The 21,080-nt window shown below is 33.0% G+C and overlaps 3 protein-coding genes across 4 annotated transcripts; 1 reads left to right on the forward strand and 2 right to left on the reverse strand.

The window, feature by feature from the left end:
* Positions 1 to 1,331: 1,331 nt before the first annotated feature.
* LOC112701068 (protein ENHANCED DISEASE RESISTANCE 2-like) lies at positions 1,332 to 12,065 on the reverse strand. Of its 2 annotated transcripts, XM_025751879.3 has the most exons (23): positions 11,412 to 12,031; positions 10,799 to 10,838; positions 10,582 to 10,656; positions 10,363 to 10,416; positions 9,834 to 9,899; positions 9,507 to 9,565; positions 9,029 to 9,105; positions 8,589 to 8,705; positions 7,824 to 7,858; positions 6,715 to 6,815; positions 6,538 to 6,633; positions 5,842 to 5,906; positions 5,365 to 5,436; positions 4,988 to 5,158; positions 4,438 to 4,640; positions 4,224 to 4,290; positions 3,894 to 4,069; positions 3,471 to 3,572; positions 3,300 to 3,347; positions 2,757 to 2,900; positions 2,579 to 2,674; positions 2,076 to 2,177; positions 1,332 to 1,703 (listed from the first exon to the last, which is right to left on the reverse strand). In XM_025751879.3, the coding sequence occupies exons 3-23, from the start codon at positions 10,618 to 10,620 to the stop codon at positions 1,611 to 1,613; spliced, it is 1,983 nt and encodes a 660-aa protein (XP_025607664.1). In that variant the 5' UTR covers positions 10,621 to 10,656; positions 10,799 to 10,838; positions 11,412 to 12,031; the 3' UTR covers positions 1,332 to 1,610. The 2 variants fall into 2 exon arrangements, with proteins under 2 accessions (XP_025607664.1, XP_025607658.1); XM_025751873.2 differs by lacking the exon at positions 10,799 to 10,838 and having other exon boundaries at positions 11,412 to 12,065.
* Positions 12,066 to 16,563: 4,498 nt separating this feature from the next.
* On the reverse strand, positions 16,564 to 21,080 carry LOC112701083 (sugar transport protein 7). Its single transcript, XM_025751885.3, has 4 exons — positions 20,662 to 21,080; positions 19,699 to 20,018; positions 18,593 to 19,219; positions 16,564 to 18,336 (listed from the first exon to the last, which is right to left on the reverse strand). Exons 1-4 carry the CDS (start codon positions 20,804 to 20,806, stop codon positions 17,920 to 17,922), a joined length of 1,509 nt encoding a protein of 502 aa, XP_025607670.1. The 5' UTR covers positions 20,807 to 21,080; the 3' UTR covers positions 16,564 to 17,919.
* LOC112701092 (uncharacterized) lies at positions 16,665 to 17,714 on the forward strand. Its single transcript, XM_025751894.3, has one exon. It carries the CDS (start codon positions 16,665 to 16,667, stop codon positions 17,208 to 17,210), a length of 546 nt encoding a protein of 181 aa, XP_025607679.1. The 3' UTR covers positions 17,211 to 17,714.

A 21,080-nucleotide genomic window follows, 5' to 3' on the forward strand; every position in this document is an offset into this window, starting at 1 on the left:
AAAGTAAAATACCATTCAAAAAATATTTTTGTTAATATAATATATAATTTATTAATATAATGATGATATAAAATATGTAAAATATTTTTGTTATGACTTATCCTAATACTGTTAATAGTTGTTTTATAAATAAAAATATCTGAGTTTAGAATAATCAATAAATTTTTATTTTTGTCCTTTAATTGAATTTATAGATTTTTGAGTTTAGAATATGTATCAGTATTAGGTTCAGAATAAACAATAGCTTTTTTATAAATAAAATAACGTATGAGAGTTCAGAATAAACAATAATTATTTTTATTTTTAATTGAATTTATAGACTTTTGAGTACGTATCAGCTTTTTAAATAAAAGAACAAATAAAATAAAATTTTAAACTTTAACATAATGACAGAAAATAAGAAAAAAAATAATAAAATAAACTAAAGTATCTTAAAACAATTCACTCAAATTACTATATATCTACTTCAAGACCTTAAACATCTAATGGTATGGCAAATTTAGATTTTAATTGATAAATAAAATGAAATTCTTGCAATTTAGTGCAAGCATGATCTATTTGATAATAGTTAAAATTTTAAATTAACCTTTAAAATTTTTCAATATCCTAATCTTAAATATAAAATTTTTACTAACTTAGATAATTTTGTGTGTTTACAAGTTTAATGCACTTTTTCGATTTTATATAAAATTTTAAGTTGATGCTTATTTCAATTACAAGGATAATATGTTATCAATAGTTTTATATTTAGATAGATGATAATTAATTATCAGATATTATATTACATATTAATAGTATTTAATTTTTTGTACTTTTTTTAAGTGATACTTTGTCTCCATATGTTACGAATTTAGAACAAATTTAAAAATAAAATAAAAAATAAAAACACAACCAACCTCAATTAAAATTGCTAAGTCAATAATAATGTTTGTAACATAAATATAAATCGAAGCAATTACATTTGACTTACTAGGATAAAGAACAAATCAAAATAAATCGTATTGAGAATATTCGATTTAGGATAGAGAACAAATCAAAATAAATCGTATTGAGAATATTCGATTTAGTACGGTGTCAAAATAATTCTAAACAAATAGCTGAAAATATTTCTTCCATGTAAATGGCTGGGTTAATAACAATATTTGTAACATATACTTATCCAAGTTCATTAGTAAAGAAAGAGTAAAATACCATTTAAAAATATGGTCTGTTAATGTTATAGATAATTTATTAATAGAATGATGATAGAAAATATGTATAATATTTTATTAACTTTCTGATTAGTCTAAGATCGAGAATTTGAGAAACAAGAATTTAAATGGAAATGTATATTAGTTTTTTAAAACTAAGTCTCTGGCTAATTTCTCTTATTGCTTTCATTCCTGCTAGAAGCAAACAAAGTAATGCATATTGCATATATTAGAACAAACAATAGCTTTTCATGAGTTGTATCAGCTCCTTAATGAATTATCTTTTAATTCAAAAAAATAAAATAAAATAAAATTTCACACTTTAGCTAGCGTAGTGACAGAGAGAAGAAAAAATAATAATAAAAGAGACTAAAGTATCTCCACAATTCATTCAAACTATTATATATCTACTCCAAGGCCTTAAACCTCCAATGGTACTGCAGTTTCAGGTTTCAAACGATTTAATCTAACAGTTCCAAGAATATACTCTGGCAACTCCTCCTCCTCCTTCGCCTGCAAATCAATTGATAAATAAAATGATATTATTGCAAGTGTTATCTATTTGATAATAGCTAAAATCTTAAATTAACTCTTAAAATCTTTCAATATCATGATTTTGAATGTAAAATTTTTACTAAGTTGGATAATTTTATGTTTTACAAGTTTAATATACTCTTTCGATTTAACATAAAATCTCAATTTTCTGCTTATTTCTATCACAAGGATAATATATTACGAATATAGTTTTATATTTAGATGGATGGCAATTAATTATTAGATATTATATTACGAATTAATAGTATTCAACTTCCTTTATTCTTTCTTCTAAGTTATGTTACGAATTTAGGATAAAATTTAAAAATAAAAAATAAAGGCACAACCAACCTCAATCAAAATTGCTAGGTCAACAACAATGTTAGTAACATATCCCAGAACAAGGCCGATGACACCCCTAGCCACAGAGGACGATCCAATGTCCACATCAATCTGCATGATACAGAAAATTACTTTTGGAAGTGACTAGGCAAAATATGAAAATGGAAGCAAAATTACATCAATGCCAGAGATCAATTTCAACAAGAATGTTGAATTGTGTGTCTCTCTTCTTGAGATAAGAGTGTGTAACAATGTTTTCTACGTAAAATAGCATAAGAACTTCATGGGCACACAAGACAAAACAATTATAACAGTGACCACACAGTAAACATATGAACATATGAATAAAGCAGAATGTTTAACTCAACATTTCTCCATAATTTTGAGAACCAACATAAAACTAATTTTCACTTCTTAACTTGACATGCCAATGCCACAGCCAAATTAATGATCATCAAATCATCATCTAAGTCCAGTGGTCATAGAGGAGAAAATGCTAAGGCTGGCCTTACCTCCAAAAAATTATCTTGTCTAAAGTATTTACATGTCACAGCTTTCCCTAACAAGCAAGCTTTTGTTCCAACGGCTCTCTTAACCATCCAATATCCCTGCATTCATTGACAACAGCTAGCTGCTCAACACTACCAAGCATCAAACAGGGTATATAACATTTTACAGTGAACCACACACCTCAACTATGCTTGGAATAAGTTTGAATCTTGAGTCCCGAAATGCATCACTTCCATTTACAAACTTAGCCAATAGAGAATCTTTATTTACAGGTCTATCAGCCGCAAAATATAGAACCAGACTATAGTTCGGTTTAGCAGGAACCTGATGTCGATGAAAGCAAAAAAAATCTTCTTGAGAAACTGATTTATAAGCATACACAAATTTATGATTTCAATCGAACACCATTTCAGAAAAAATCAAGCACTACATTAATGCTTCCTGAGTTATTCAACAGGAAAGCCAGTGAAGGCATCAAACATATTCCACTATAAACACCATATTTTTAAAGTTAATCAATTCTGCATTCAATGACATTGGCTTAAAATTATGGATTATCAACTATAGATACTTTCATGGTACGTATAGCTGGGGATGTGGGAGATTCACAATAGGCATATAGTTTCATGGTACCTAATAATGGCTTTTTTAAACACTCTTGAACACTTCTGCATTAAATGGATTTCACTTTGCAATAAAAAAGGAAAAAAATAATATCCATACCTGAAGATTAATGACAAGGATAAATGGAAGCTTTTTCCCAGCTTCCGACTGCAATTCAAAAGGGGGAACATATGAGAACAAGTTAATTGATAGTTTAGTATCTTAGCAGAAAGATTTATCAGCATGCCCAAACAAATCAAACATCTCTACTTAATAAAAACTTCGTTTTACCTGAACCAGACATCTAGGATGCAGAGCAATTTTGTCTACAGATTGTTCGACTGTGAACCAATCAACTGCTATGAGCCTCAAAAGCGGATCTCCTCCAACTACCTGCGTCATAAATTTCCATGTCCATAATATTCAGCCAAAACCAAAAAATATACAACAAAACTATGCACAAGCAGATAAAGATATATTTTAAAATATGTATAGTTCTTAAGTTGAAAGATATATTTGAATTCACATAATTGATTAGAGTTTACATGATCAATATGCATGCCCGGATGCCCCTCCACTGAAAGGACATCTATAGGTAGAAAGCTTAAGGACAATGAAGCACATGTACACCATAACAGCATTACTTATCATCCATGTAGACATACGAAAGTGTCCTTTCCCGCTGTAACCAACCAACTTAAATGGTCAACTCACCTTAGAATTATCTTTAAGATAGTTCTTTCCCCTGATCATAAATCCTTTTCCACTAGGAGAAGTCCAACAATTTGTGTCATTGTCATCCTTTCCTTCGTGTAAAGAACCACGCAAATCACTTGGGTTAATAGTGACAGGTGTAACATGGGGATCCAATTCTTCACTCAGAACAGGAGCTGCATGCCATAAGCAATTACATAAGAATGAACTTCTGAATGCAGAGAAGAAAATTGAAAATTTAGAGTTTGCATAAAGGTTAACTAGTTGCTTATGCCAAATTGCCTACAAAAAGGACCTAGCAAATAACAAAAAAACAAACGAAAAGCTGACCAGCAGTTCGCTTCAAAGCTAAGGTTGTGATGGCCCATGATACATTCTTTAGTTTGACTCTTGGCCCCTGACAAATTGAATACAGTGTCAAAATATGTAAAAGCTAAAAAAAATACTTTCTGTTCTATTACTAATCAATCGCATACAAACAGGACTTATTGCTGCTGCATACTACTTCTACAGTTGAAAGGTATAATCAACTAAAGTAGGAAACCTTTTCATAATTTTTATCATCATCATCATCACTTTCTTCATCTGACGATGATGATTCAGCAGCAATTGCATCATAAAACTCATCTTGCACTTCATCCTCATATTCACCACTGGAAATGGAACCATCAGAGCTTTTGGGATGTACAATTGTGGTGGCATATTCTTGATGTAGTATTGGATTGGCAGTGATATATTCCTTTAGACCTAAATCAATAATAATTAAGAACAATATAAATGCATCCAGAAGATTATTCACAAACAATTTGTTGAATTATACAAAGCATGCTAATAGCTCATAGCATGTAACTTTCTAAATTGTTTTCCTGAAAGAGTGAGCAACAAAACTAAATGATTAGTTTGGACCACTAATTATGATAATTGGATTCTTAGTCATAGTGATTCTAGACAATCCAAGCAGTAGGGAGCCATAAAGAGTGGACTGGTGATGAGAGGTTTAGGTAGTTTGTAAAAGATCATAACTATAGATTCAAATCTTAGTGCCATTGTTGTACCAGAGATATTAGATGTTAACAATAATTTGAATACTTTACCTGCCACTTGAGATAATAATGCATAAGGAACAGTCCTCTCAAATTTTGAGCACTGGCTTTTCTTCCATTGATGCCAGGAACTAGAGTCAACCTCCAAAGTATGGGTAACGAGACATCTTGGGCTATTCAATCCCATAGGTGTGTTCAAATTTCTAATTTCCCATGCAGATGCTGCATTCATAATACAACACATTGAAGAACAATGATCAGGGGCCTAAAAAGTACAGAAGTCAGAGGTATATTTTCTACTATACTCTTTCTTCCCCCTTGTCAGAGGATTCCCATAAAGTTCTGACAGTAGCAGAAGATTAAGAGAGTTTCTACCATAAGCAAGATAAACTATTCAGAAAGGAACAAGTATGCAGTTTTTATCTTACGATTAATTTTTGCACGTCGATATCCAGATCTTTGAGGCTTTTTCTTATGTATCGCCGGAAATTGTAAAATAGCTGCATGAATTAAATACATTGAAGACTTCAGCATATATTGTCCAGGTAAGTCAAAAAAAACATGGTTTCCAAAGAAATGCAAGAATCACCGCTGATGCTCAATGTTAATCAAGATTACAACCACCATAGTAATACAAAACCTCTGTGCTAAGTAACTGTAACATGTTTACATAAAATTAGTCATCATGATTCATGAAAGCATAAAATAAGAAATAACATTTCTGGAGCATTGATGCATTTTAATACATATCTTATAAAAGTCTTAGTCTCTCGAAAATTCCTCAGGCAAGCGAAAAGACATGATAACATCAAAATTTAAAACTAACAACAAAAGTAAATAAATTAACTCTTGACTTTGAGCACAAAAAGAGCTTAAGCACATGATCACAATATCCGTATTCTTACTATATGCTCCATCTTGACCACGAAACCATTGCCTAGAGAAGACAAAATCCTGCTTTGAATGCCACCTGAGCAATCATGAATGCAGATTTTAAGTAAAACATGACTAAGTTAAAATAATTTTATTATAACTTGCTTTCTGTTCACTGATTGAAAAAGATTAATAAGGAAGAAATGCGATGTTAGTTAGCACATGAATTCATCAAAGTGAACTGCAGCATAGATTGACAAATAAATAAATAAAGTTAGCAAATTATGATATGAAGTTTTTATTAGCAAATTATGATATGAAGTTTCTAGAATTTAAGGAATCTAACAAAATTGAAGTATCAGTCACCAGGAAATCAAATTAGGCAGTGATAAGAACTTTTATTTTAAAGGAGGAATATAAAAAGTTAAACAGATTAGTAAGAATATTTTAAAAAAAAATAAAACAAAGATTTGATTATGTTGTGCCTTAAAAGCACAAGTTAATAGTAGAGTAATAAAAACTTTTTAAGTTTTTAATGTATTCAATTCATTGGAAATGTAAAGAAGTTATCTTTTCAATAACTTTTGGTAAAACATTTTCTTTTATGGTGCTTTCAAAAGTGTTCTTAGGACACATGTTAGCAAGACCCTAAAAAAGGGGGGGTTGGGGGATCTAGAAACAGAAATTTCAATGTTTGAAATTTAAAAAGATTAACACTAAATGATTACCGGGATAGATACTTAGGATCATATGTCCCATAAACAACATCGTAGTGTCCATCATAAGATTCCACCAGCTCCAAGTCACACATCAAAATATCCCACCTGCAGAAAACAAAAATTACAAGGGAGACTAATTTGCCAACATGTTGTCAAGACTCTCCACACATTCTATGGGCAACTTACTCATATCTTTGCCGTTGGTCAGTGTTCAAAATCACCTCAAAAACTGTATCAGCAGTTGCATCAATAACACCAACGGACTTTGCAAGAACACCCTTACCATTCTGCAAAGAACAAAATGAATGTCAAACAAAAGGAATCAGATTTATTTTTCTGTCCTACCAAAAGTGAATTAACACATGAAATTTCAATTGGTTTAAATGTGAAAGCAAGAAAATAATAAAAAATAAAAGAAGAAGAAGAAATCAGATTACCAAAGCTACATAGAAAGCACGTTCAAACAACTTGTACATTTACACAACTAAGAAAGGAATGTCAGATGGCTCATTGTTATGAAAGGGAAATTTTCAGGTTACAAAGAGACATGGTCAAGGCTGTTATTGACAATATAATACTATTTACAGCCTGGAACACAAAATCCATTGAATTTTTTACATATAAGGGACATCAATATGCGTGAAATGTACCCTATTGCCAATGGCTAAAAGAATAAAAAGGTAAAAATTACTTTGTGAAAATGTGATGATAACTCTGTTACAACTATAAAGGGTCACCCGAACTTGAAAATTTTTTCACACCAATCTTAAGCTTCATAGTTCATAGTAAGGAGAAAACAGAGTACTAGATTATCGTTGACAATTCTATTACCAGAAGAAATCAAGGGCATCCCAATTTGGTCAAGTAATGACATCAAAAGTTATTAAGAGCTTAGTTTCTAAGACTAACCAAATGCTAGATCACAAAGAAGAAATCAATATTTGACGTGGAACAACTGCACGTGACTTAATTCTTAAATCGGAGCAAGTTCCTTTTGCAATATCAAAAGTATATTAATACCAGGCTTTAGATGAGAGATCTATTTGATTCACAATAAAACATTCATAATATTGTTCCTAATCTTAACAATCCGGGTTCTGTAGTTTCTTTTGAAACAGCCAGATCCCAGCTGAGAATCAAGTATTTGATATTATAAGAATTAGCAACAAGTAAACTCCTGTTAGAATACAAACGTGAAGGCAAAGCTAGGGTTCCCTAGTTTCCCAAAAATATGTTGATAATTATCATTGACGGGCATTTACACCCCTCCCCAAATAAATGAATGCTTTACATACCTTGCGATCAGAAACATCCTCGAAGATTCTTATACCTGAAACCACAAACCAAAGGCATCAAGAGGAATAACAATAGATTCAACTATAATATTTTCTCTTATAACTAAAATGAACAAGAAATACAAGTAGGAATAACCATAAGCAGAAGCGTCATCATTTACGAGTCTAATAACCAAATCGTGCACCAAAAGCACAAAGATGTCATGGTTTTATTTGGTTATAACCTTTAGGATTCAAGGGATGTGTAACAACCCGACATATGATGCCTATAATAAATGAAACACCTATAATTAATAAAAGCCTTTATGGTAGATGCAATTTCGTAACACTTCAAGGAAATTAAGTTGCTACCTTGCAATTAATGACAGCTTTTGACCTTTTGATAAGAACTTAATGCAACAAGATTTTATTTTTCTATTCCAGATGAACGACAATTTCAGTAAGAGGCTACAGGAGCGCAGGATAGTCCCTCCAAAATTTCACTAATATACTCATTGAATTAATTGCTGGATTGTAATCCAGAGGACCCTGGCATACAAATCATCCTCCGCTCAAACCCCAAAGTTGGTGTTACCATTATAGATTATAGAGGGCCTTTAATTACAACAACAATTTATACTTGTTTAAATGAGAACTTTCTTACAGCTTCTGGATGTCTTCCAATTAAAGAATTTGATCAATATTAATAGATCACTGAAGGAAGAAATCAGTATTAGAGCAGCCAAAGTATGCCTTACTAGAAGTTTGAGGGACAAGAAAAAGTACCAGCTGTGGTAAGAACACATTTCCACTTGTGTGCTTCCAATGCATCTCCACTATCTCCTTCAAAAGCATCTGGCCTAACTGCCAACTTCGATGATTGGCGTAACAATGTCTCCGGGCCTGTCAGAATGAAAGAGCAAGTGTCATTTTGACTGTATATGAAGAGAAAAGAGAGAAGCACATGGATTCCGAGTAAAATATACAACCACTATTAGTTCTGAATCATACTTTCACAATTGCAAAACTTCTGGTGCATATCAACACTGAAAAAGATGTCTCTCTTTTTGAAATAAGAAACAAAAATAGATGCCCTATTACACTATGATAACCTTCAAAACATGTAATATGCCATGCAATACAAAACTTATCAATTCAATTATGTAGCTAGTGATTCAGAAGCACACATCGTGAATATTATTCACAAAACCGTGCATCTTTTTTACCTTGGCCAATTCTTATAAGCTTTCTCAATCCACGGGCATACCGCCTCACTCTAGGCCGATGTCCTTCAAGGTTGATCCTTCACAACATAAAGAGCAGGAAATAATCAGTAACTCAGTTTTTATGGTAAATCATCCAATACAAGGAAACCTTTAAGACATGCCACCAAATAATGATCCCAATATGCAGATATTTCATTAAGCATAATTGATGACCATGAATATGTTAACTTGAACTGTATGCCTAATTGAATGACTTGAAACTTGAAAGTATTTATAACCATCATAATTCCAATATTTTATAACAAAAACCGAAAAAGTCAGACATTGAAAGATCAAAGAAGCAAAAGGAATCCCATGCCAATATTTATGATACAAATTCATTATTAATCATTAATACAGATTGCTGAATAGAAAATTCAACAACTGTTAATTCTATCAAATATCAGTAGAGTGAATTTCAAGTGAGGAAAAATCATACTCGGCCTCCATGTTTAGTTTGTCTCTAGCACTGCCTCCTTTTGACAGCTCATACTCAGCCTGCAGAGGGCATATCTCCAGTAAATTCAAAACACATGAAAAATATGGTAAATACCAACATAGTTGCTTGATATATAAATTCTTTTAACTAGCAAGGCAGACACTCCCAAAACCTTCATATGCAAGGAAAATTTATATGTTTGAAAAGTTCATAAGAGGAACTCTTATACAAACCCTCCCACAGAAATAATTTCCTGCCTCCGTTAGACTTGGGTTGTCAATGAAATCTTTGTGTTAAAACTGTAACCATCTTGTTTCTTTCTTATACCTGTTGTTTGGCATGATCAAATGCTTCTATCCATCCCCGAGCTTCGCCAGCTGTAGCACAAGCAATCTACAAAAGATATACATTATATAATCTTATTTCTATACTGTGAGGAGGATCGCTTATTCTCCTTTTTTCTTGTATTTTCTTCTTTGTCTTAATGAAATTCCAATGGGTTTTGAATCCCTGAAGCCTACATCAAGCTTATTACAAATTTACAATGGATCAGGCACTTATTTTTTCCAGGATATTAACAAATTACACTAGCTGAGTAGCAGTCCACCTGAAAAAACTGGGAGTAAAGCAATTTACACCAGTTATAGGTGAAATAATTTATGATACATAGAGCTTTGGTACGGGTGCTGTCTACTTTTTTTATATAATAGTATGAAAGCAACTAAATCATGTTTTCTCCAAATAGTATAACTTAGCCCCGAAAAAATAGTGTTACAAAAAGCTGCTATACTTGTTAAAACATATGTTCCATAGCAAGTAGGACCAACAATTACTAGAATTCAAAATTACAACTTACTTCTCCCTTTTTGGCCTCATCTAATCTGTTGTAAAACCTTAAAACGTAAACATCCTGGGGAAAAAACAAAAAGTATTTAGCTTCTACCAAATTTACAAAGTAGTAATTCATATCCATGAAAACCACATAATAAAATCGTAGTAAAATGAACCTCACAGAGTATGTTCCTTCAGAACCAATGTCAAATCAGCTTAAGCAAACAAATGCATATGAACTTACCCCATTGTTGACCTTCCGACGGCCTAGCTCCTCCACCATTAGTGTGGGCCCAACAACTCCCTGCCTGATGGGTTTCTGGACAAAGAATAATTTCAACATCAAGAAACAGGCGAAAAATGGGGGACGAAATTGAAGAAAGGTGGAAAGTAGGCAATGAAATTGGGTGCGTGTGAAAATACTAATCTATAAAAATTCATAAAAGATCATTGAAACCAACCTATATGCATGTTCAACTGAAATCACTAATTCGTTGTAATCTATCAAACAAAACGAAATTTCATTAGCACATAAAAATGTGAGGAGCAACAAGAGCTGGCTCAACTGGTAGGATTAAACAACATCAACAAAAAGACATGGGAAGCTGAGTAGGTTCATTGTAGTTAAGTGGCCTAGTCAGTTGGGTGTTCCCATGAAAATGTGCAATTGATGACAGAAGCTCAAATTCTTAATGCTGTTAACTAGTCAAACATGCTCCATTTATCCTTGTAATCCAGCACACCAGTCAACTCTAGAATTTCACTCACAAATTCACGCTACGAAAGTTCCACACCCTCTAATGCCAAAAGCCGGTGCTGATCCTAGTTGTAATCTATTTCAAGTGACTCTTGCAAGTTTCTTTTAGCTAAATAGACAAATCAATCATAAGCTTCAAGAGTTGTTAAACATTTTGCAATATACAATCAGAATAATTAAACACCAGGAAGTTTCAATTTCTCCATCCAAAAATGAGCAGCAGCATTGACTAAGATTACAAAGTCTCAACAAGGAAGTACAGAGTACACAAAAGAAAACAAAGCATAAGCAGCAGAAAAGAGAGAGAAGAGCATTACAATGCCAGGGTTATCGTGAGGATCACGCTTGTACATGAAGACATTCTTGCCCCTAATGAAAAGGAATCGGAGGTGACAGTACTCGTGACCAATGGAATTAACTCCAAGGTGATAAACCCAACCGAAATACTCGAACATCCCTTTCTCATCGCTGCTGCTCCGCTCCGAACCTCCGCTACCGGACTTGTTCAACGCCGAAGCAGCTGCCTCCATCAAATCAAATCAAATCCAGCAGCAGTGACTGTATAGAACCAACTCCTACAACAACAGATCCTTGAAGGCGCTGATTTCAACTTCGATTAATTGTTTTTTTTTTCTTCTGAATATTAATCAGCCTTTATTTTTTCCGTTGAAGAACCTTGTTGGCAGACGCAGCAAGGTTGGGTCCCACAGTTGAGCAGAGCGTCAAAGTCGAAGATGGTTTGTCATATCGTATTCGTAAATCATATCTTCTCATCTACTACTCAGTAATCGCATGGTCAATGCGCTGGACACGCCATGCTCCATGATTCTCTCTCCATTGTTCTTTCTACTTGGGCATTTGGACGGTGACTCCTTATGCTTCTTTCCTGTCTTTTTCTCCTCCTCATATAAATATTTGTATTTTGGTACTTTGGGTTAGTCAATACATTACATTGAATTGTAATTCATTCTAGTCTCTAGAATTGCTGGAACTGAAAATAATAATAATAATAATAACAAGAATTAAAAATACTCGCCTATAACTCAAATGACATAATTTTTTTATATTTATCTAAAAATCATCAATTTAAATTTCATTTGTAACTTAAAAAAAACATAATTAAAAATAATAAAGCAAAAACTTCATTTATATAAATGGCTCTATTACCACAATAGGTCAAAGTGTACCACTCTTTATACAAGTGACGAATGGCACTTAAACAAATTTTTTATTGAAACATTTAAAAAGTTATTTAGAAGGTTAAAAAATATTAATTTTAGATTATTTTTTATTTTTGTCACTCGATTAAACGTAAATTACCACAAAAAAAGTCACTTAAAGTAAAAATTATTAAAATTTTAAAAATTAAAAATATCTTATTTTTAATAAACACAAAAATCTCATTAAAAGTTGATTTATATATGAAGTCACTATTATTCGAATGTCTTTTTATATTTTGTGCAACTTTTTAAAATTATTATCTTTGAAAAAAATATCATTTTTGAGATTCAAAATATGATTTCTTTCTTTCATCGATCATTTTATAGAAAAAATAATTTTTTAAAATAATAAATTGACATTTTTTCTTAAGATAGAAGTTTGATTCGAATTTATAATTTGTAGATAAATATAAAAAAATTATATTATTTAAACTATGATTCGTTAGTAATAAATTAACCGTTTATTCATACATTAAATTAGTAACTAAATTGTTAACTTTTTTTTTTCATGGTTTGTAATTATTTAATCATTTAACTGTACAAAATTGAAATTTATTAGTTAAAGTTAAACAAGTAAAGTTTGTTAGTCAAAACTTGTCTATGTCATTTCATAAATGCTATTTCGTCAAATCCAAAATAGCAAACTATCTAATAAATTACCAAATACATAAGCGGGAGGCATATATGGCTTGATATGCTAGATTTAAAAGTTCATTTATATTTTAGGATTTATGTATGATATGCCTTAAGGATATAGATTAAAATTATAAATTAAAATTTTTTATTAAAAATAAAAAAATTAAATTTTTAATATATTTATTTTATATCTATAAAATAAAAAAATTTAAGTTTGTTTATTAATAATAAATTTATTATGGATCCTAAAGACATATTAAAAATATTTGTTAACAAACTTTATATTTTATGTAGAATTTCATATTTGTTGAATAGTTAACTATTTTGAATTAACCAACTAGCATTTATGATTATAGTTGTACATTTTGAACAATTTATAGAAAAATTTACCATAAAAAATGGTCTATCAGATAAATAAAAGTTATAGAACTATTTTATACATTTTTTTCATGGAATGAAAATAAAATTTATGTAAATCCCTGTTTCTATATATTTTTTAATATACTTTATTTCTGGATGTACTATGTAATAATAAGATGTGGGAGTTTTTTACTTAAATAAATTGTATGGGAGTCAAAATTACCTGATTTCTCTAAAACGGATCTTGCAACGTGATTATCCTCTTGGTATTATTATATAAATCGTCTTAGGGTGCAGACGTGAATCATCTCAGCCTAGGACGATTAATGCATGAATTTGTAAGACAAATTAAGCGTAAATCGTGCCATGGTCTCTAGGGGTTAGAAGAAGACTATAAATCGTTTCAGGTTGGTAGGTTTCACGTGTTCATAGGCTAAACCTCATTGGGCTGCCACGATTTATACCTTATTGAGACCCTCTTCAGCCTGGCGCGATTTATGTGTTGGTTCGTAATATTAACTGGGTTGGGACGATTTATGCCCAAGTTAGTAACCTTAAGGACGATTTACACAGGCAGAAACTCTATAAATGAAGGAGTTTCAAACAGATGAAACACACGTGACATTTGTTAAGGGTGTGAGAGATGGCGGAGAGTATTTTCTTGTTAGTGCATTACCGGAAAAAAATTGATGAAAACACAAGTGAGGGTGTAACTTTTTCTAGCAAAAAGCAGATAGGTGTGTTTATAACTCCGTCAACGACATTTATGGATTTGCACAGTAATATATTATATAAGGCTAGAAAGTGTGGTAAAAAACGTGTGAAGCAATTATTTTTTCGTATTCCAGCCCAGTTATTAACTTGGGCATAAATCGTCCCAACCCAGTTAGTGTTACGAACCAACACATAAATCGCGCCAGGTCGAAGAGGGTCTCAATAAGGCATAAATCGTGGCAGCCCATTGAGATTTAGCCCATGAACACGTGAAACTTACCACCCTGGGACGATTTATAGCCTCCTTCTAACCCTAGAGACCCTGGCACGATTTACGCTTAATTTGTCTTACAAGTTCATGCATTAATTGTTCTAGGCTGAGATGATTCACGTTTTATATAATTCTCTGCACCCTAGAACTATTTATATAGTAATACCAAGAAAGTAATCACGTTGCAGAATCTGTTTCAGGAGAATCAAGTAATTTTGACTCCCATACAATTTATTTAAGTAAAAAATTCTAAGATATTGTGCTTCATATTTATCTACTTATACTCTATATAAAAAGAAATATGATTATTTTTAATTTCTAAAGTTTTAACTCAAAATTACTTATTTAAAAAATAAAGTATTTAATATCTTAATTCTTTTAATGATTATTTATTTTTCTGAAGTCTTCTTTAAAATTAAGATAAATTTAGATTTAAGTGTGAAGTCCAAACATTTTTTTATCAAATTTTTGACCTGTGTATCAGTCTAATGTTTTGTTTGTTGTCCTTGTCTAAACGGTAAGAATATTTATACATACTTATGTTAACAAAAAAATTTAATAAAATTAGATGAGATTGAATTGAAAAAACACTTATATAATAAGATATTTATATAGTAGTATAGAATTTTATCATTTTAGAGATGACTCTTAAAAATTATGAATGATTATTTCTCTAGCAGAGTAAGAAAAAAGTCTTAAATTTATTTTTCTCAAATCAGATTGATTATTTTTTTTTTCGGTTTACTCAAATGGTATCTCTCGATTCGACGGGTTAAGGACTAATTCATCGCGAATCTGAACTCTATTTAAAAATCTGCAGCTATGAATCTTAAGAATCGATAAATTTAATGTTATTAGGCCGATTTTAACAGATCCAATATTAAACGTAGTTTGCATGACAAAAATGAAGCGGATCAAACTTATATTACGTAAGTTAAGATATGAATGTTTATTATTCTAATTAATTCTATTTTTATTATTGCTAATCTCCTAATTATTATATTATTGAATAATAAAGAGATGTATATATTTGGATTTAAAATTTAGCTAGGCTAAGTAGTGAATGAATTTTTTAAATATTGTATGTGTATATAATATGGATAAATTTATAATAATTAAAATTAAAAATTATCTAATCCATTTGATAAAAAAAATGTACAGGTAAAGCATCAAATATTTTTCGTCCAAGTTATTTTTTCCCCTTCTTTTTTAAAGCTATTAAGACTTCCTGCATTATATGTGATCGGTCAATTTATATCCTATGTCTATATATAATCAAATCTTCGTTCTTAAGCAATCTTCTTAGTCTTACGAAAGTTATTTCCTTAAGTATATACACTATACACAGACGACTCATTTTGCAAAGGAACCATATGTCTCAATCAATCCATTACTTTTCTTTAATGTATGGAGCGAATCCAGTGCAATTAATTACTTAATGAGATTGGTTACTTAGACAACTTCTACTAAAAAAGTATACTACTAAGTTTTGGAGATAATTAAAAAAAGAAAATAATAATAATAATAAATAGGTAATGAGTGTAGTTATTTTGTTTGTGTAGGATTTGGGTTATTAAATAGAATTTTTGATAATATAATTACATCAAATTCAAAGGATTTTATGTAAAGCAATTTTCACAAAATAACAAAATTTGTGGTTGTTTAAAATTAAAGACAAAAAGAAAAAGATAGAGGAAGACAAATTTGTCTCTCCTTTTTTAACAAATTGTTTATTTTATTATTATTATTTTTTTGGTCTGGGAATTGTTTATTATTATTATTATTATTTTTTTTTTTTTTCTCTCATAGACCTTGAATCCGGATGCAACTACTTGCGAGGCAGCAGAGCCTCGGCTGCCGGACGGGATTGTTTTTTAAGCAGCCGAAATGAATGAGCAATGGGCTTCGGTCGATTTTTGACACTGTAAAGAAAAGGATTAAGAGGCCCAATATGAAAAACGCAAAAGAAGATAAACACAGCTGTTTGTCCACGTTCCCACGCAAAGGATAACCCTTTACCCGAACCGCCTAACCGTCCTTGCTCATATTCTTGACACGTGTCCATAAATTGGGTCAAGAACAGGGTAGGATGGTAATTTGAGTTAAAGAACAAGCCCGTTAATAAAACATTGAACCTGTCAAATTGCCAAACACCCAAGCAAACCCACCACACCCCGCCAGCAAGGTCGGTTGCCTCGGTTCATGCAAACGCGAATAAACAGTTTCGTTATCTCCCCTATAAATACTCCGAATTCCGTTTCCACCCTTCTCATAATAGAAACTCCCGTTTTGCTATCGCTAACTAATTCCGTACAAACTATTTTCATTTTCATTTTCTCTTCATTCTTTCTCTCTCCATTCTGTTGGAAATGGGAACAGCAATTCTTCGTTCCCACGATTGCCTTCCAGGGCGATTTCGCAACGACGCTTTGGCCCTTGCCACCTCACACGTTAGATCTCCAAGATGTTTTAACAACCCTAACCCTAACGTCAATTTCTCCTCCCACCAGAACCGCCGCCGGAAGCGAAGTCCGGTGAACAACCATCAAACCATTCGCCATCGGTCTGGCGATCGACCGGCAAAGAAAGTTCCGGCCGCCGCGAGCCTTGTATCTGGCCAAGTCAAGATCCTCAAGAGAGGCGAGAAATGGATCCCGGAGAATAGACACATAGAGGCTCGGGCTAAGAGCGTTGATAATTTGGATCTGTTGTTAGGATCCACAAATCGGTTAGGTCCGGATCCGGTTATGGTGCAGAGGCAGATCATGGTTCCGGTTCCGAAGGATGTGATCTACGCCGGATCGGCGTTTGTTGCGTCTCCGCCTCCGAGCTCCGTTCCGGTTCCCGCATTTTTAGGGAAGAACGGTGCCGCCACGAGCGATCTAAGGCGGTTGCTTGGCCTTGATCTGGAATAATCAAAGATAGGATCTGCGATGCGGTGCTGTACTCGGTGGATTAGTTGTTTGTTTGCAGTTTGGTTTTACTTTTCTTCCTGCGTAGATGTCTCGACGCGCTTCCTTTATTTTTTCAAGAGGACAAGCCGTTGAGGGCGAGGAAATGAAGAAAGTGTTAAAAGCAAAGCAAAGCGAAGGTTACCTCTCATAGGGATTGAAAGGAAATGTTCGATGATGATATTCATAGATGATTAGTCAATTAGCTAGTGTTAGTTCTACAAGTTGAATTTGCAAGGGTTGAACGAAAGTATGATTCTCTTGTACATTCCTATAGTATCGTAATGTGCGTCTGATCTAGAATTTGGATTTAGGTTGTCCCTACCTGTGTGTTCGTTTTCTTCCTCTTTTTTTTCTTCTTCAAAAATGTTAGGAGGTTGGTTGTATTGTGTTGTTCTCCTTCTATTATTACCTATGTAGCTATAGAATTTCATAGTGTAATTCAATAAAATCTCCTTGCATTCTGCAGAGCGTTGTTATTCTGATTCCAATTTTTATGGTAGGATTCGAATGTTTATTTTGCGACTCGGCCAAGAAATCAAGCATTTTCACTAATCTACCACTTCGCGATTTCGCCTTTTTTGTTCAACTAAATAGCGCTCTAGTTTTGCGCTTTACTTGTTTACATCACTGTAAATAGTAAGCTTTGTTGGTTTGAAAGAAATGGTCATATTTACGCTGCAGCAGGCAGGACCCTTTTCCAGAACCAGTGTCTTCTCCACATGAATGTCATCTCTTCAATGGGGATGCCCTTGGTTTCAGGTAGGAACACAGAGACGAATAAGGTCATAATGGTAATCCAGCCAGCAAAGAACAGGAAGATCCCGAACTTGAATGAACAGAGGAGGGACAGAAATGCCTGAGCAATTATGAATGTGAAGAGAAGGTTCACAGAAACTGTGATGCTCTGCCCTGCTGATCGGATCTCCAATGGAAATATCTCGCTTGGGACTGTCCACCCAAGCGGGCCCCATGACCATCCGAATGCCAGAACAAACAAGCAGATCACAACTACAACTAATATTGAGAAGCCTTTGGACAGTTCTCTGTTGTCTCCAAACTTGACCCCCAAGATTATGGCAACTATAACCTGCTCATGTGAAAAATCAAAGTATACTCGAGTAAAACATTTGTTATGATCATCACTTCGCGATACCGTTATCAAGTATATGCTGCTATGTTAACTACTTGAATAATGCATTGTTTCAGCTGCTATTGTTAGTTCTCTGGATCATGTAATAAAACTACATTTATAACTACCAATAGAATTTGCAACTATTGATCTTTTCATTGATGGTTTAGAATTTAGATATTGCACTTTGTTATATAGACAGATATTTGATTACCTGACATGTAATCATTTGTATTCCACCACTGATGAGTAGGGGTCTCCTCCCAAGTCTATCCACTGTTGCTATTGATATGAATGTTGAAGAAGCAAGAACTCCTCCTGTCAAGGCTGAGGAGTAGAGAGATGCTGCTCTGCCAAACCCCATGGTTTGAAATAGCACTGGAGCATAAAATAGAATGGAGTTAATGCCAGTTAGGATCTGGAATGTAGGCATGAAGATTGCCATTACCAACTCTGGCCTGTATCTCTTTTCAAGGATGTTCCTGAAGGGGTGCTTTATTGAGCTCGCCAACTCGCTAGCATCGACCATATCTTGGAACTCTGCATCAACATCATCTGTTCCTCTGATCTTTTCAAGTAGCTTCCTTGCTTTTTCTGTCAATCCTCTATTTACTAAGCTGTTTGGAGTGTCAGGAAGACATATACCTCCCCCAGTCATCAAAAGTGCTGGTACTGCAGCCAGGCCGAGAGATAGCCTCCACCCCCATGGTTTAATATTCTGTGTTCCATAATTGACCATATTGGCTGTGAAAATCCCAAAAGTGGTTGCTACTTGAAACATCATGTTAAGGCCTCCTCGAAGATGGGTTGGCGCCATCTCTGACAAATAAAGTGGAACAGCCTTCGAAATACCAGGAAGATAGACAATGTAATGTAAGCCCCAAGATACAATATTATCTTCTAATTCAGAAACAATCTCGATAACCATTATATGTTCTATTAGTAAATGGTTTATTCTCTTAAACATCCTCCTAATTACTAAACAGTGGAAGAATTGATTGATTTAAGATTTGATGACACTCGAAGTACTTAAGAGAGTGTTAGGAACATGTTTAGAATGTTATGTCATTTACTCATGTTCCATCACACTAACTCTCTTCCATGAACTTTCATAGACTTTCATAGAGATTAAGATAATTAATATTTAAACTTACCCACTTTTCAAAGCCATTTTATGTTGGTATTGGCTAAAGCTTGCTTTGAATTGGAATCATATGGTTGCTGTTTTCTAAGCACCCCAATGATGTAATTCAACAAAGCTAGTATTTGCACAAGAAATCAAGAATCAATCACAATTCACAAGTTGAATAATTTTACTACCTGATTTCCAAATCCAATGCCAACACCGAGCATAATCCGGCCTATGATAAGCATTACCAGATTAGCAGCTGCAGCATTTAAAGCTGATCCAATGAGAAAGCTCATACCGCCACAAATGATACTCATACGGCGTCCATACTTCCTAGTAACCGGAGATGCTATCAAGGATGCAACTAAACCAGCAATGTACAGAGAAGAGGTAAATGCAGCAAGCGCCTGACTGTTAAACTTGCAGTAGTTGTTTTCGTGTGCGTGCATTTTCTGCTTGTATACATCAGGGAAGAATTTCTGAAGAAAGTCATCCATAGAAGTAACTCCTCCTGTTAAGCAGCATGCATCAGAGAAGTCTTCTTATGTGACTGAAAATCATGCTTATTTACATAATCTAATTTGTAAAATGAAGAAGAATATGAACCATTCAAGAGGGAAAGGGAATATTTTACAGGTCCAAAATCCAAATGGCTATCAAAGGAATAGCATAACAGTGTTGGCCTGTCATGATTTCTACATAAGCCTTAGATTTGTTCAGATGCATTAGTTAGAGTTCTTCATACATTTTTTTCTCTCTGCTTCTCTCAATTGGATAATAGAAGTAGACAGAATTGCTTACATGTCAAATAGAAACGGAGCCTAATTGATTATTGAATTAATTTGTCAAACAAATCTAGTCTTTTGAAAATATTGGATGATAGTTAATGTTTTGATACACTAACCTAGATAATTATTAGAAAAATAATAATAATCAAGAGTGCAGATAGAGAACCACATGAAATTTTTGCAATCCTGAGTCTGCAAGGTACAATCTCATTTCAGCAGCATAAATTTGATGTCCCCATGTGGTGAAAAAAGAAAAAGTATCTAAATTTTGATTTAGATAATGGATTCTAGAAGAAACTGAACCTAAGGGCGATTAAAACTATGAAATGATGAGAACTATTATTTAGATTTTGATTATGGAAGAACCTGAAATTCCAATATCATAGCCAAAGAGAGAGCCTCCAGTGGCAGCAACAATGCATGTTATGATGACATAAAGTGTGACCCGTCCCTTATATTGTTGTGCCCTCTCCTTAGCCACAGAATCTGTTGCAAAAGATCCACCTGCCATTTCTTCACCTCTCTTGAGTCTTCTTCTCTCAGAGAGAAATGAACAATACTTTTTTTCAATGAATGAAGGTCTTTCATACTCATGCTGCTTGAATTTTATAAAATAAGGAAATTCCTGTAGATAAGAACCAAAGAGTTTTATCCAACAAAGACAACTATTTTGATTGCGAAATCATTAATTGAGTTATGTTAAGTTATTAACTCGTTGACTTGTGTGAAAAGATGCTGTGCTTTCGATGACCGATATTTTGTTGTAATAAAATCTTTGATTAAGT

This window comes from Arachis hypogaea, chromosome 1 (genome assembly GCF_003086295.3).
Source record: "Arachis hypogaea cultivar Tifrunner chromosome 1, arahy.Tifrunner.gnm2.J5K5, whole genome shotgun sequence".
In the NCBI taxonomy this organism is placed as follows: Eukaryota; Viridiplantae; Streptophyta; class Magnoliopsida; order Fabales; family Fabaceae; genus Arachis; species Arachis hypogaea.

Excerpts from the sequence above, each read along its gene's own strand:
- LOC112701092 (XM_025751894.3), top strand. The coding sequence starts at position 16,665 with ATGGGAACAGCAATTCTTCGTTCCCACGATTGCCTTCCAGGGCGATTT.
- LOC112701068 (XM_025751873.2), bottom strand. The coding sequence starts at position 11,624 with ATGGAGGCAGCTGCTTCGGCGTTGAACAAGTCCGGTAGCGGAGGTTCG. Across the intron at positions 5,907-6,537 it reads GATCCTAAGTATCTATCCCG|GTGGCATTCAAAGCAGGATT; the intron begins GTAATCATTTAG and ends ATGATTGCTCAG. Across the intron at positions 4,291-4,437 it reads ATGATAAAAATTATGAAAAG|GGGCCAAGAGTCAAACTAAA; the intron begins GTTTCCTACTTT and ends TCAATTTGTCAG.
- LOC112701083 (XM_025751885.3), bottom strand. The coding sequence starts at position 20,806 with ATGGCAGGTGGATCTTTTGCAACAGATTCTGTGGCTAAGGAGAGGGCA. Across the intron at positions 19,220-19,698 it reads GCATTGGATTTGGAAATCAG|GCTGTTCCACTTTATTTGTC; the intron begins GTAGTAAAATTA and ends GGTATTTCGAAG. Across the intron at positions 18,337-18,592 it reads TACAAATGATTACATGTCAG|GTTATAGTTGCCATAATCTT; the intron begins GTAATCAAATAT and ends TCACATGAGCAG.